This window comes from Elephas maximus, chromosome 25 (genome assembly GCF_024166365.1).
Source record: "Elephas maximus indicus isolate mEleMax1 chromosome 25, mEleMax1 primary haplotype, whole genome shotgun sequence".
NCBI lineage: Eukaryota > Metazoa > Chordata > Mammalia > Proboscidea > Elephantidae > Elephas > Elephas maximus.
In genome coordinates this window covers 32872560-32886848 of record NC_064843.1, presented here as the reverse complement: position 1 = coordinate 32886848, position 14289 = coordinate 32872560, and the positions used below count along the sequence as shown (strand labels likewise).

Here is a 14289-nt window from a genome sequence, read left to right as displayed (position 1 = left end):
TATACAGCTTTATTTAATAATCTGTTAAAAAGTCACACTCTGACAGAATGACACATTCCCTATCTCAGCAGAAAGCAAACAATGTGTCTGAAAAGTCCCTTCCCAAGATTCAGACCTGTGTAACCCTGAGCTTACATCTGATGCTCTCAGGAGCTGGGCCCTTGCTGTGTGGCAGATGGTCTCTGCATGGTTCTATCACCCTCCTCCCAGCGATATTCTCTGGCTAGCTGTGACCCTTCACATAGCAGTGGACAGGAGGCTGAAAACATGGACAGGGTTGCCCTTACAGATTGGTCCCTTCTCTCCTACTACAAAAGGGAGTTCAAGAGATTAAGAATCCTTCTCAGAAATGAGTTCGATATAAATTTGGCTTCTATTCATTAAACATGATATTATGTTAATGTCTGCCCCTCTCCTCCACCCATTTTGTCATCACCTACATAATATTTAGGCCGTACCTGTCCCTCTTTTGGGGACCGAGGGATGGAAAAAAGCTCTCTCTCCATTACAGACATGGGACGCATTTCTTATGAATGCTTTGTGTAGTAGTGGCATCCGACATGCAGTGACAGACGTTTTGTTCCTGCAGAGCCAAGACCTGGCATTTTGTTTTCCACCTTTCTGTGCTAAGAGAGTCCAGTAATTAAGCCACACTCACACCTTGGGAAAACTCCACATTGTATCAAAATCTTATTTTTCATGGACTTCCAGCAGAATATATCCTTCCTTTTATGTATAGAATAGTATTTTGTGAGTTCATTTGGAGAGAAAGGGGTGACTGGTCACCCTGCCCACCTCTCTATGTAATAAAACCAAAAAAACCCGTCGCCACCGAGTTGAATCCAACTCATAGCGACCCTATAGGACAGAGTAGAACTGCCCAGTAGAGTTTCCAAGGAGCACCTGGTGGATTTCAACTGCCGACCTTTTGGTTAGCAGCCGTAGCACTTAACCACTATGCCACCAGGGTTTCCCTCTATATTATAGGCACCCTCTTATTGGTCACAATCAATCAGAGGTCCAAACAGTAATTGTGACCTTCCACATTTCTCAGAATTTCCCCTTTCTGAAGTCACTTTGCAAATCTTATTGAACAACTTGGAACCAAAAGAGAATGCACTGGCCTACACAACAGAGAAATCTGTTCTGCACATTTCCCCTAAAAACATCATTGAAAATGCAAAAAAAGTCCCTTTTTTTGTTTTTTGCAGAAGCTCTACAAGAAAGCGTGTCTAAAATCACAGGACTATGTACACACAAACACAGAGATGTGTGCTCGCACACACACGGAGTTGGGATCAAAGAATCTTATCGGAGCGCAGGACAAAGCTGGAAAGAGAAGATACAGAGATTTGACCCGCTAAAGATGTTGGAATGTTATAGTAATGGCATGGACGTAGTTCTTGATACATACAAAAAAGGGGGTAGGCGGGCAGAGAGAATGATCAATTCAGGCTACCAGAGAGAGAGGGATTCAGTGGCCATGCATGAGTTAAAAATGGTAGATGCCAGTTTGCTGGATGAAATGTTGTATTATGGAGTGATCAGATGGATCTGCGTGGTCCAAGGGAGGGGCATCTGCTTAGCAGGACACCTCCATGGTCTCCTGTTTGTCTGGGTCCTCAGAGGACTCAGGGACTCCTTGAGTTCCATCTGATTGATTGCTGATGAGAGACCGGCTGTAGGGACTTTCTCCAGAGCTCAGGCTACTCGAGGTTGAATGGGTTCGTGACCGGGCAAGTCGAGTCATGCTGGCAGATGGTACTGTAAGAAAGAACCAAGAGGACTAGAAGGTGGAGCCCTGGTTAAGCTCAGCTAAATCAGTAAGTTTCACCAAAGGCTTTATGTTCAGGTTTCCCAATCCATTTAAGGTGACACCCAGGGACAAGATATAGCCATCCCCACTCTGCACTATTTGCTCTAGGTGAGTGGTTATATGCAAGGTTGCTTTAATCCTTTGGATCTGGCTGGAATCTCCCTAATTCTAGTCCACAGCAGAACAAGGGGAAACCCTAAGCCCAGAGTATAGCCTCTTAGCTGCACCCACACTATTCATACAGTTATTAGGGAGGAGGTTTTGGGAATCCTAATAGGTAACCAAAACCTGTAGTGCATGCAAGACTAAACCAAAGAAAAGAAAGACAAACTACGTAAGTATGAAGGTGTTTCACAAACAGCGCAAGCCCGATACAACGAGACTACCATCCATGACCACAGACTCCCCTTACTGTCTGGGGAGGAAACATGGAGGGAAGGTGAGGGTGTAAGGAAGGGCAGATGGGCTTGGAGCTGACCTCTGCACAGGGAGTGAGGTAAGGTTGCCCAGGAGGGAAAAGGACTGGGGATAGGTGTTTAACCAGATTTCTGTTCTGCCACTGCTTTGACTCGAAGGTCCTTCCAGCTTGGACAGGACAGGGCCTTACCTGGCATAACTTCCCTGCCTAGCCTCCTGAGGGACCAGCCACTATCCAAGCTGTCACTTCAAGGGAGGGGTCAAAAGATGCCATCACCTGCAGAGTTCTCTGGCACAGGCTCTGACACTCCTATTTTAAAGTTAAGGCTGCCCTACAATCTCTGGGCCTGGGTGTTAACTCAAGGATCAATAGGCGGTGGTAGAAGAGGGGTCATGTCTAAAAGCTATGAAGTTTCAGCTTCTGCTGTGATCCTGGATTTGGGATGAGAGGCCTTATAGCCCTCTCCTTTCTTCCTCCTGGGGGGCTCGGGATAGACCTGCAGGCTAACCTTCAAGCACAATGAGCCACGTTCTATCGGGCTCTCACTGCACGGGAAACCGCGGACATGCTGCAAGCAGCCAGTGCAGCCAGGAGGGTGTATGGCTGGGAGGCAGGGGCAGGGCCAGCACAGAGGATGGTACCTGACTCGGTGCTCAGGTGACTGAGCTGCACATACGGGACTGGAAGCAGGATGGACACAGGAAAAGGCAGGTTAGTGACCCGAGAGTGCCAAGTGGCAACCTGGGCTGCCTAATAGACACTGACAGAATACCCTAAGCCAGGGGTGAAATTTTATTTTAAGGTTCTAGAGAGGTGCTGAGGTTGAATAGCATCTCAGATGCTACTTCTCTCAACCAGTCAAGGGCAATTGTTTTCCCACCCACTATGAAAAGTCATCTTGCTTTGGATCATAAATAGGCTGGAAGACAAGCTGTTTTCTAGAAAAAGAAATGGAGAATGGGCTAGAAGAGGGAATTCTGCTAGAAGTGGATGTAGGCTCAGTTTTTAGGAGCTCACAGACGAGGACTACACAGCCACTCCAGACAAGACATACACAGTCTGCCTGCTAAGTGCCAGGCTACATCCAGGTGCCCAGCTATTGCCCAGGGCAGCTGATAGGCAGCTCACCATGGCTACTATCCACACTAATACCAAACACACGGGGGAAAAAAAAATCACTCTACTGGGTAAAGAGCTTTGTACCCGGATGGAAAGATTTTCCTTTTTAAAACTCCAAGAAAGGAGCAAGTGTGGATATTCTGTGCCAACTGAGAAAGCTCAGGAGTCACACAATACAATTGACCAGGACAGTGGAATATAAGGCAGACACATGCTTTGGACTTTATTCTAAAATACTCTGCAAGTTCACCTTCTGTGGTGGAGCAGACTTAACTGAGAACATTACCCTTTTCTTTTGCAGTCTCTATTTTGTTTCCCTAGGCCAGGAGTAATTAATCAGCTGATTAATATATTAATAAATTATGTGGCACTAGTTTTTTTTTGTTTGTTTGTTTCCCTAGGCCAGGAGTAATTAATCAGCTGATTAATATATTAATAAATTATGAAATCATAATTTCATATTCAAAGCTAGGACAGCCTCAGCTTTAGTGGATGAAAATGCGGCCTCTGGAGCCAGACTGCTAGGGTGTGAAACATGGCTGTGCAGCGTACATGTTCCACCGGGAAATTTGCTTAACCTCTTTGAGCTTTAGTTTCCTCTTTTATAAAATGAGACTAATAATAGAACTTACCTCTTAATGTTATTGTTAGGATTAAGTGATACAATGAATATATACTGCCTGGCCCAGGTAACTGTTAAGGTAAGTGTTAGTTCATTTTATATACAAGCACAAGATGAATGGTCTATAAATGTTCTGGTTTTAACTTGACTTAAGGGTGGCCGGCACAGAGGTTATGCCCAGAGAATTGTGGGCTCCCCAGATGTCAAAATGACCCCACTTTCAATAAATCTCTGCTAGACAGAAAGTTGTGTACTACTCACTGTAGCCCATTCCCTGTAAAAAGTACTTGAAGGCCTCGGTGAGCTTCCCAGGCTAGGGGGACAAAATAAGAATGCATTAATCTTTCCATAGGTACAATGGCAGAATCAAATGGGCACTTTAAAAAAAATCCCCTTACCTGGACCACTTGGGGCAATCCCCCACAGTCTGCCATCTAGAAGAGGAAAAAATATTTAAGTCAGCTAGAATTTATACTTACAGGAAGTGCTCTGAACATCCTTGAGTTTTCTCAAACTGGACAGAATTGGATTTTAGGTCCCTTCACTTGAGGTTTAACTGCACCCTTACACAAAGACATAGATCCTAGCAATGACCTTGAATAGAAATTTGAAAGGATTATTCAGTGCTTTCCAAGTTTATAAAATGCAGGGGATGGTTTTTCAGGCCAATGGGGGGAATTTTCTGTCAGGGACGATAGTGAAGTTAACCACTACCTTCAACCATGGTCTGTATCCACTTGAAGAATGTTATCTTCAGCATCCTCAAACATTGTGACCCTAACTTCTCATAGCACTCTGCTTTCTAAATTTCCTTCCAATTCTGTGATTAAATGGAGTTCTCCAGTCAGGCGCTGATGTTGAATTTGGTCAACTGGCTTCTGCCACTTTTCTCTTACGGCTAGATTTGTGGGGCTGCCTCTCTCATCATAAACCTTTATAGTTGATTATTCTCACCTGTGCAAGGATTTCTAGGGTAGGACTGCTCCAGTGTTAATGGAGGACTTGTTAAAACTCAGGTTCTTAGGTTCCTCCCGGAGACTCCCATTCAATAGATCTGGAGTGGGGCCCAGGAACTTGAGTTTCTCACAAGTTCCCAAGTGACACTGATTCTGCCAGTCTGCAGAGAACACTGTTTTTAGGGTACGATGGCCAAACATAAGCCCACCCTCTTCCTTCCAGCTGTTAGGCACTCTGTGATCATATAGCATTTCCAGTCAGGCTGACAGGGAATTTTTTCTTAAGGCTTCAATTAACCAGCATTAAAAGTTTTCTTTGAGGGGGACTATCATTTAGAAAGAGGAATGCCACAGAAGGTATAGACATTTGAGAGTAACAAGGAATAGTCTCCTGAAAATAAGCATAAGATCATAAACATTCAATTTGATTTAAGTATGAAATAGACCAAAATAGAACAGGTTGGACTTTCATGAATTTAGGAGTCAAAACCAGATCAGGACTATGAAACTGCTCCCTTATGCAGAGAAAGAATACTGGGAGAACCTATCAAATAGTTCGAGATTCAGTTCAATCGACCACAGGAGTGATCTACTCTGTTCCATGCTGTTGTGGGTGGGCATTTTTTGCTCAGAAATAACCACATATGGCTATTGTTTTTTTTTTTTTTTTTATGGCTATTGTAGAGTTTAGTTTTATGCTTTTGAATACTGATTCAATCCTGCAATGAAAAATTAATTTGAAACCACACACTCTTTTGATTTGAATTCATGTTTCAGACTGGCCAATCAATCACTTGGAGCCCACAACATTCTGAGTTTGATCACCTTAGAGCATTACCCTCATGTTACATTTCTTGGAACTATGGGCTCTTTCTTATGACAGCACTTCCCCGTCAAGTACACTTCAAAGAGAAAGGGAAGATGACAGAGGTCTTTCAGGCTGGGGAAGTAGCAGAAAGCTACATAAGATCAGCACTTAAATCTACAGTATCCAGATTCAAACTAGGAGGTCAGTTACCTAAACATTTTAGTAAAGGCTCAAGAAAAAGCTATGTTGAGACAATGCTAGGTTGAAACTCTTTCCTCAGGTCCAGTCAAAAAGAGAAGAAACTCGATACTATCCCTACAAATTTAGAACAAAATTCCTCCATTTGTCCTAAGGGAAAGAAAAGCATCCTTCTCCATTAGAAAGTTATTCCTTACCAGTACTGCAGGATGAGCATCTAAAGAATTTCCATCTGATAATTCTCAAAACAACACTTTAAAAAGTTTATGAAGTTTTTAGACAGAAAAGGCCACATAGACCAGAGACTACATCAGCCTGAGACCAGAAGAACTAGATGGTGCCCAGCTACAACTGATGACTGCCCTGACAGGGAACACAACAAAGAACCCTTGAGGGAGCAGGAGAGCAGTGCGCTGCAGACCCCAAATTCTCGTAAAAAGGCCAGACTTAATGGTCTACTGAGACTGGAATGACCCCAGAGGTCATGGTCCCCAGACCTTCTGTTGGCCCAAAACGGGAACCATTCCTAAAGCTAACTCTTCAGACAGGGATTGGACTGGACTACGGGGTATAGACAATGATACTGGTGAAGAATGAGCTTCTTGGATCAAGTAGACACATGAGACTATGTTGGCATCTTCTGTCTGAAGGGGAGAGGAGCGGGTAGAGAGGGTCAGAAGCTGGCTGAATGGACATGAAAACAGAGAGTGGAGGGAAGGAATGTGCTATCTCATTAGGGGAAGAACAGTTGGGAGTATATAGCAAGGTGTTTATAAATTTTTGTATGAGAGTCTGACTTGGTTTGTAAACTTTCACTTAAAGCACAATAAAAATTTTAAAAAAGTTTATGAAGTTTTTAATGCTATGGGAAAATGCTTATGTCATAAAGTTAAGAAAATCAGATACAAAGCAAAAAGTACACTATGATCTTGATGATATAAAAATGTATAGGAAAAATGCACCAATGTTTTCCCAGAGATTACCTTTGGGTGGTAGGATTATGGGTAATTTTTATTTATTTTCTTCTTTCTACTTTTCTCTACTTTCCAATTTTCTACAATGAGAATATATTCAGGAAAGTTTTTGTTTGTTTGTTTTTTAAGAGAGAACGAGAGAATCACAGAGACAAAAGCTTTATTTATTTCTTGGCAACTACTCCATAAAACAGAAAAAAATTCAACCATGTATAATTTACTCACAAATGGCTGGCAGTGCAGGAAGAGGACACATTACCTTTAGCAAAGTTGTATTTATAGGGTCCAGGCGAGAATTGCATTCAACCTAAAAAAAAAAAAAAGGGAGAAAGAATTTTATCAATTGCTAGAAAACTAAGACATGCTTGGTATGAGAAAGATCTTGCAAGATCAATAGCTCGGTTTGGAGATGGCCGAGCCAGCAAAAGAAATTAGCAAAATACAAGGTGGGATACGTTACACACACACACAATATACTTTATAGCTGATACTTCTGAGGAGATCTAGAAATCTGGCTAATTTCATTTTCTGAATCTGTTACAAATAAGAGTCCCTGAAAAACTATATGCTGAGTCTAATACCTAATTCTTCCTACTGGTGACATAAAATGGGGCAAGTTACCTCACAGGTTTAAAATGTGAGCTGGACCATGGCCCTCTCCTGCTGGGATCTCTTCAATTGCTTCCTAGCCAGAAGTGACCCTCTTAACTGAGCCATGCTTACTTCCCCTGCTCATTTCTCACCTCTCTCCTGTGCCATGGAAGTACTGGGTTTCTCATTCTTCACACCTGACTCTCTTCCATCTCAAGGTCTTTAGCCCTCTAGTCTAAAGGTTAACCTCTCTCTGATTTTTCTCTCATTGCACCCTGTTCTTTTCTGTCATAGCACTCATCATAATTAAGAATTATAATCTTACATATTTACATGCTCAGTACCTTGCTACCTTGTATCCATGAAGGCAGGGACCTCAAAGCAAATGTTTTGGGAAGATAATCTAGGTTCAGTAATGTTTTATGGCTAATCCGATCAGTTATATCTATCCTTTTACATGGTTGCCAAGCACACACATACAAAATACTGTGCTAAACCAAAACCAAACCCACTGCCATTGAGTCGATTCCAACTCATAGTGATCCTGCAGGACAGAGCAGAACTGCCCCATACGGCCCCAAATGCTATAAATCTTTTCAGAGCAGCTGGTGGGTTCAAACTGCCAACCTTTCGGTAAGCAGCCAAGCGCTTAACCACTTCACCACCACGGCGACTTCCTTGGTTTGCTACCTTATAATTTATAAGAAGTCTTGATATTTGGTAAGACAACCACAATTTTTTTTTAAATAATATTTCATTTTTGGTGAAAATATACACAGCAAAACCTGTTCCCATTCAACAGTTTCTCGCCATAATGATTAGTGACATTTGTTACATTTAACAGTGTGTCAATATTCTCGTTAATTCTGTTCTAGGTGTTTCACTCCCATTGATTAAACTCTCTGCCCCCACCTTCTTGTCTATGCTTTAGAATAGCTGTTGTCCATTTGGTTTTACATAGATAATTTTTTAAAAGAGCGTAATACTCACGGGTGACATTCACAATGGTTGGTTTTTGACATGTGTACTTTCCCTCCCAGCTCCCCAAATGCAGAGACTACCTTACTCATTTTTGTATTCTCCATAGCATTGAGCAAATAGGACATGGTCAAAAAATGATGTTGAGTGAATAAATGAGCAAGAATAGCTAGTAACAGTGACCAGAACTTGTGGACTCTCTCCTTGCTTTCCTATTCATGGATCTTCCTCTAACTGCTGCCAATTTGTGGGGAAAATGCTCTGGTAGGGAGCTAGGTTTGACTACTTCACGGTATGGGTGGGACGCCTGAAGTTCTTCTCTATAAACAGTGAGGGTGTGGAAATCAGAAAGAGAAAGAGGCCTTACTCATATGGCCAAATTATACAGTCTTAAAAAATAATTGGAAATATTGCTTTACATACATGTAATTTTAAAAAGGCAAAAAAAGGGGGGGGGCAAAAACTCATGGAAATACTTAACTTGGTCTATTAGGGAATTCTGATTACGGGTGTTTTCTAAAAACAGAATCCTATTTCCCCGTTCTTAAGGACACGTTAATTTAAAAAATGCTTTTGATGAGTACTTTTGCAACAATATTTATTGAGGGTTATTTGCCTCTGTGCTCAAGCTATGCCATATATTTTACACCAGACAGAACGCTTTACGAGGGAATTCAGGAGGTGTGAATATATTCTGTTGTCACATTCGTCTCATCGTACAAATGTCCCCTCTGCCCCCTCACCTATTTCTACACCTCTGATCATTTGTTAGACTCCCTTTCCAAAAAACCTCCCACCCTAATGTTTTGCTCTAAACAGGGCAGAAGTGAAGGCTGCCAGAGAAAACCAGGTAATTCATTCAGATACTTAGTGAAGTTATATATGCTGTGTGAAAGAAGAAATGCAAATGCTAATACAGTATGAAAAAGTATCAAGCTATTTGTAATCAAAGAAATGCAAATTTAAACGGTGGGATACCATTTTTATCCTATCAAATTGACTACTAATAAAATAAATCCAATGCGGGACTAGGCTCTATGGAACAGATACCCTCACGTATTGAAAGCGGCTGTATACAGCAAGCAATACAAACCTTTTGGCCCTGCAAGGGTCTTTCAATCTCCAGGTCTTTGCATCTAGAAAAACAGCCTTTCTGGAATCTGGCAAAATCTCACAAATGTTTTTGATTTTTGACATATTAATTCCATTTTTGGAAATTATCCCAGGGAAATAATCAAAGATTCAGTCAAAAATTTTATAAGGGTGTTTAATAGTAATATTAATGGTGCAAAACTAGAGATGATCAACAGGAGATTGAGGTTAAAAAAACGATGGTGCACCTATAAGATGGAATATTATACAGACATAAAAAAGTATGTTTATGCTGACTACATTTTGGAAAAATAATAGTATTAAGTTATTAGGTCCCAAAGCCTTGTATATTTAATATGACCCAGTCTAGGTTAAAGAAAGATAATTTGTCTTTGAGCAAAAGAATCATGTTTTTCCATATCCATCCTTCTATTTTTCAATTTTCCACAATGAGCATAATTAATTTTTATTAATTTGTTAAGTGCTTGAGAAGGAGGTACAGAAATGCATATAGGCTCTCAGCAGCCTTCTAACCTGCCGATACAGTTTCAGATTTAGAGTGGTTGCAGACGGCTGAGGTTGCCAGAAATCTGACACTGAATGGTGTTTAGTTGTGCTACTTTCCACGAAATGAACCGAACCACACAAACCAATCAAAGGCAGCACACATCCCATCTGATGAAACCTAGTGGCTGATGAGAAATTCATTTCCCAAAAAGTATAACAAAGAGCAAAACTGATCTATGCAATCAGAAATTTAAAAAAAACTGGTATTCACCGGTTGTTTCAGTGTGTCAGCAGTGTGCTATGAACACTCCCTTACGTTTTCATCTCATTCATCTTTACAGCATCAGGATACACTTACCACAGCCTCAACTGCAGGTGAACTGTCCCCTACCACCAGTAATGTAGAACACCTAGGTACAGGCAAAATAAGAGATGTCATCACCAAATAAGCACATACTTCACTGTATCCTGAACTGCCTCTCAGAGGCAAAGATATTTACCAATAATGGAGAAACTGAAGGACTTACTTTAATGTTTTTGTGTTACCGTTTTGGCCCAGCAAGGGTCTTTCAATCTCTAGGTCTCTGCGTCTAGAAAAATAAAGCAGAAGCGATGCTGTTTTCAGATAAAATCATAGCAACTTAGGTTATTTTCTGGTTATGAAAATCAAAATGTGAAAACTATCTTTCTTTCACACATAGTCAGGGAAGGGGGCCCTTGCACACTTTGTTCAGGAGTAGCCATTTCAGTGGCTCCTGGCTCAACTGCACAGGGCTGTGTAGGAAGCTAAAAGGAGGCAACTTCACCACTGGACAGCAATGCTCCCGAAATCCTCAAGTTCTAGTTTATGGGAATAAATTCCTTAATACGAGGGAATGACATACTTTTCTGGAGGAACACTTGCCTTGTAACTAATAGTTGAGCACAGTACTTAATAAATCTTCCTGATTTCAAACGAAAATAGGGAGGCTCTGTCATAAAGTGCCAGAGAGACCAGGTTCAAAATCTGGCTTTTGCTCTTTACTCGCCATGTAGTTTTGGGTAAATTATAGCTGCCCATTTCCTGAATCTTTTTCCATGTTCCCAGAGTGAAAGGCAGAAGGAGCTAACATTTTTACCTTGGAAAAGCTCATCCCAAGATAAGAATCAGGTTCTCTCAGTGACTGGGGGAGACGTGACTGGGGGAGACGAGACAGTGGGTTTCGGAGTACTCAAACAAAAGAGAATTTTTAGTGTCCATGTGTTCTTTCTGCCTAATGACAAGATCGGCAGAGAGAAACAGAAACAAGGTCTAAGACCTGTACCCTTTGCCTCCCCTATATGTATTTTCCTGTGCATTTTACTTGTGTGTGTGTATAACTTAGGTACCTTTTGTTTCAAAACATCTTAAAACTTCAGCTGGTATTTAAACATGCCAGAAACAGCTTTCAGTTCACTCATTCTTCTTGAAAGCTGTTTTCTTATCTGTCTCTTCTACTGTGGTGAAATAGCATGACAGCAATCCCATCTCACAACACTGAAAGAAGTAGTTTATTTCCCCTTTCTTTATTCTTTAACCATCATTTATCTTTTTAGGCCTGGTCTACATTTAAGTGAAGGAATAGGAGACAACTCTACCCATTATAGGAGCTCAGGAACAGCTGTAGGTTTTCTTGGTTGATATCCTGGGCAATATGAAGTCTGTAGGTTTGAATCAAGTCCATGTTGGCCTGTAACTCTTCCTACAACAATTGAAAGAAGACACAGGTAAACTTTGAAGGTACAGAACAAGTCCACCTTGTGTGGTCTGTATTCTCAATGCCCATGACGGGAACTTGTGCAGAGCCTGAGGTTCACTGATGTGCTAGTAGGCTGGATGACCGAAAATTTTTTTATTTGCATCAGACTGGTTCAGTGCCACAGGTGCACCAAAGAATCTATTATGGAAAAAGTTGGCAATTAACTTCAGTTGAAGGGCAAAAACTTGGAGATCATTCTGAACACCTTTATCTAAAGCACAGTGGAAACTGCACTAGACAGGGATTCAAGAACTAGTTGTGGAACTTAGGCAGGTTACCTAATCATTCTGAACCTTAGTTCCTCATTTGTGTTTTTTGTTATTTTTCATGTTCTGCCATTTCTCATAAAAATAAAGAGAGTTATTATCTGTAAAATGGGGTTAATAACCAGCTACCCCACAGGGCTGTTATAAAAATTCAACAAGAAAAGTTATATGAACTGTAAACTGTAAAATAAATGGAAGGTGATGTTTCTCTTAACACCCATAAATCTGTATAATTATGTCAGTACGATGGGCTCAAGCACAGCAACGATTGTGAGGACGGCACAGGACAGGGCAATGTTTCGTTCCGTTGTACCTAGGGCTCCTATGAGGTGGAACCGACTTGATGACACCTAACAACAACAACAATATTCATTATAGGATTATATATTACATCCCATTTGATATTTTATTTAGCCAATTTATTATTTATTTATTTTAATCTTATTACCAATACTACTAAAGGTATAAAATACAAGAGAAACAAAACAGGACATACAGTGAAAAGTCTGCCTCTCCTCTCACTACTCATTTTCTAATGGTCCCTCTCTTGCTGGCCTTCTCAGAGGCCATCAGAACCAGTTGCCAGGTTCTCGGGTACATAAGCATATATATACATATATGTACACACACATGCGCGCAAACACACAAACACACACCCAATAGGCAATTTTGAGCAGAAGGGAAAATTTTTGCCCTCGAGGAATGAAACGTGTCAGTTAATCCAGGGCAGTATGTAAAGGCCACCATCAAGCCTTGCAGAGAAATACAGATAAGGAGAAAACTGGAAACTGTTTGAATGCTTACCACCATGTAAGTGAAGTAAGCCAAGAACACACCTGGAAACTGACCAAATCGGTCAGATTCTACCTGAAGCTGAAGGGCACTAGAATCACTCCTAAAAAGAAAAGTGAATAACAAATAAAAGCGAACAGAAATTAGAGATGAAGCGATCTAGCCAGCTCTACCATAAAGGCCTAGAGAGGAACTTGAATAGCAACGTTTGAAGTAAAAAAGGGAAGAAATTACATTAGCATGAAAGCGGTAAAACTAGGGCTAAGTACTAACGAAACTTTTTAGGCAAAGCCGTTATATATAAATTCTACCCCCCGTCTTTTTGTAAAATATAAATGTCTGCTAGACATACTGTGCTACACCTTGTTCTTCTATTTAAAATATGGTAAAGATCATTCCTTATCAGGACATATGGAGCTGTCTCGCTTATTTACACTACCATCAACATTATACAAGAGTCCCAGTTTCCCCAGACCCTTGCTAGTATAAACATCACTCTGATTTTTGCTAATCTGATACATAAAAAAGGGGGGCTATCATTGTGTTTTTTTTCTCTTAGTAGTGAAGATATTATTCATATTTAAATGTCACATTGTTTTCATTTCAAGGTAATAAAAGCAACATAAGCGTTTGCTTGCTTAAATTGTAAATGACTCTTCAACTCTGTGACAATCCATCATCTATGACTTCACACATTTCTAATTAAACACACATTATATATAGTGTGAGGATATTCTTGTTTGTCAGAAATCATTAAAACACTGGCCTTAGCATTCCCCTCATAGGCCTATTTGAAATAGCATTTCTGACTTATTCATCCACCTCGGACACTGCTGGAAAACTCCAGAAGAAAATGCGTCAACTAACCAGTCTGCAGCATCATACATTCTGCCTCCCCAGGTTACTTACCACTCCCTGAACACGCTTGATAGTTCCTTCCTCATTGCTTTAGAACAAAGCTCCCCCTTTCTGGAATGATCCCCTTCCTCCTCAAATCTAGAATGTTAAATTTTTACCTATCCTTCAAGGACCAGCTGGGATACCTCCTCTACCCTGAAGCCTTCCCTGACCTCAAGTCAGAAGTAAACCTCCCCTGCTTCTGAATTCTTCTAGGCCCCTCAGTGTGCTTCTCCTAAGGCAGCCCAGTACAGTAGAAAGGGAACAGCTTCAGAGTCAGGCAGAATCGGTTTCAAATCTCCTCCCTTGATATGTTATTAGTTGCTGACCCTGGGCAAGCCAATTCATTCTTCGCCTGTAAACTGGGAAGAATAAAACTCCCATTATTAGATTGAATTAATTAATGTATATAAAGTATCTATCTGACTTTGGAGCCCTGGTGGTGCAGTGGTTAAGAGTTTGGCTCCTAACTAAAAG

The 14289-nt window shown here is 41.0% G+C and overlaps 1 protein-coding gene across 3 annotated transcripts in view; it reads right to left on the bottom strand.

Moving 5' to 3' along the window:
• Window position 1: 1 nt before the first annotated feature.
• Window positions 2-14289, bottom strand: part of NDRG3 (NDRG family member 3) — a 95662-nt gene continuing 81374 nt past the window's right edge. For 2 of the 3 annotated variants that reach the window (XM_049868722.1, XM_049868724.1), the window contains 7 exons: window positions 11697-11800; window positions 10607-10669; window positions 10438-10489; window positions 7171-7218; window positions 4374-4409; window positions 4237-4288; window positions 3-1764 (listed from right to left, as the gene is read on the bottom strand). In XM_049868722.1, coding sequence (XP_049724679.1) covers window positions 1583-1764; window positions 4237-4288; window positions 4374-4409; window positions 7171-7218; window positions 10438-10489; window positions 10607-10669; window positions 11697-11800 — 537 coding nt within the window. In that variant the 3' untranslated portion in view covers window positions 3-1582. Of the gene's footprint in view, window positions 1765-4236; window positions 4289-4373; window positions 4410-7170; window positions 7219-10437; window positions 10490-10606; window positions 10670-11696; window positions 11801-14289 lie in introns of all 3 variants that reach the window. The other variant, XM_049868723.1, reaches the window with a different exon arrangement.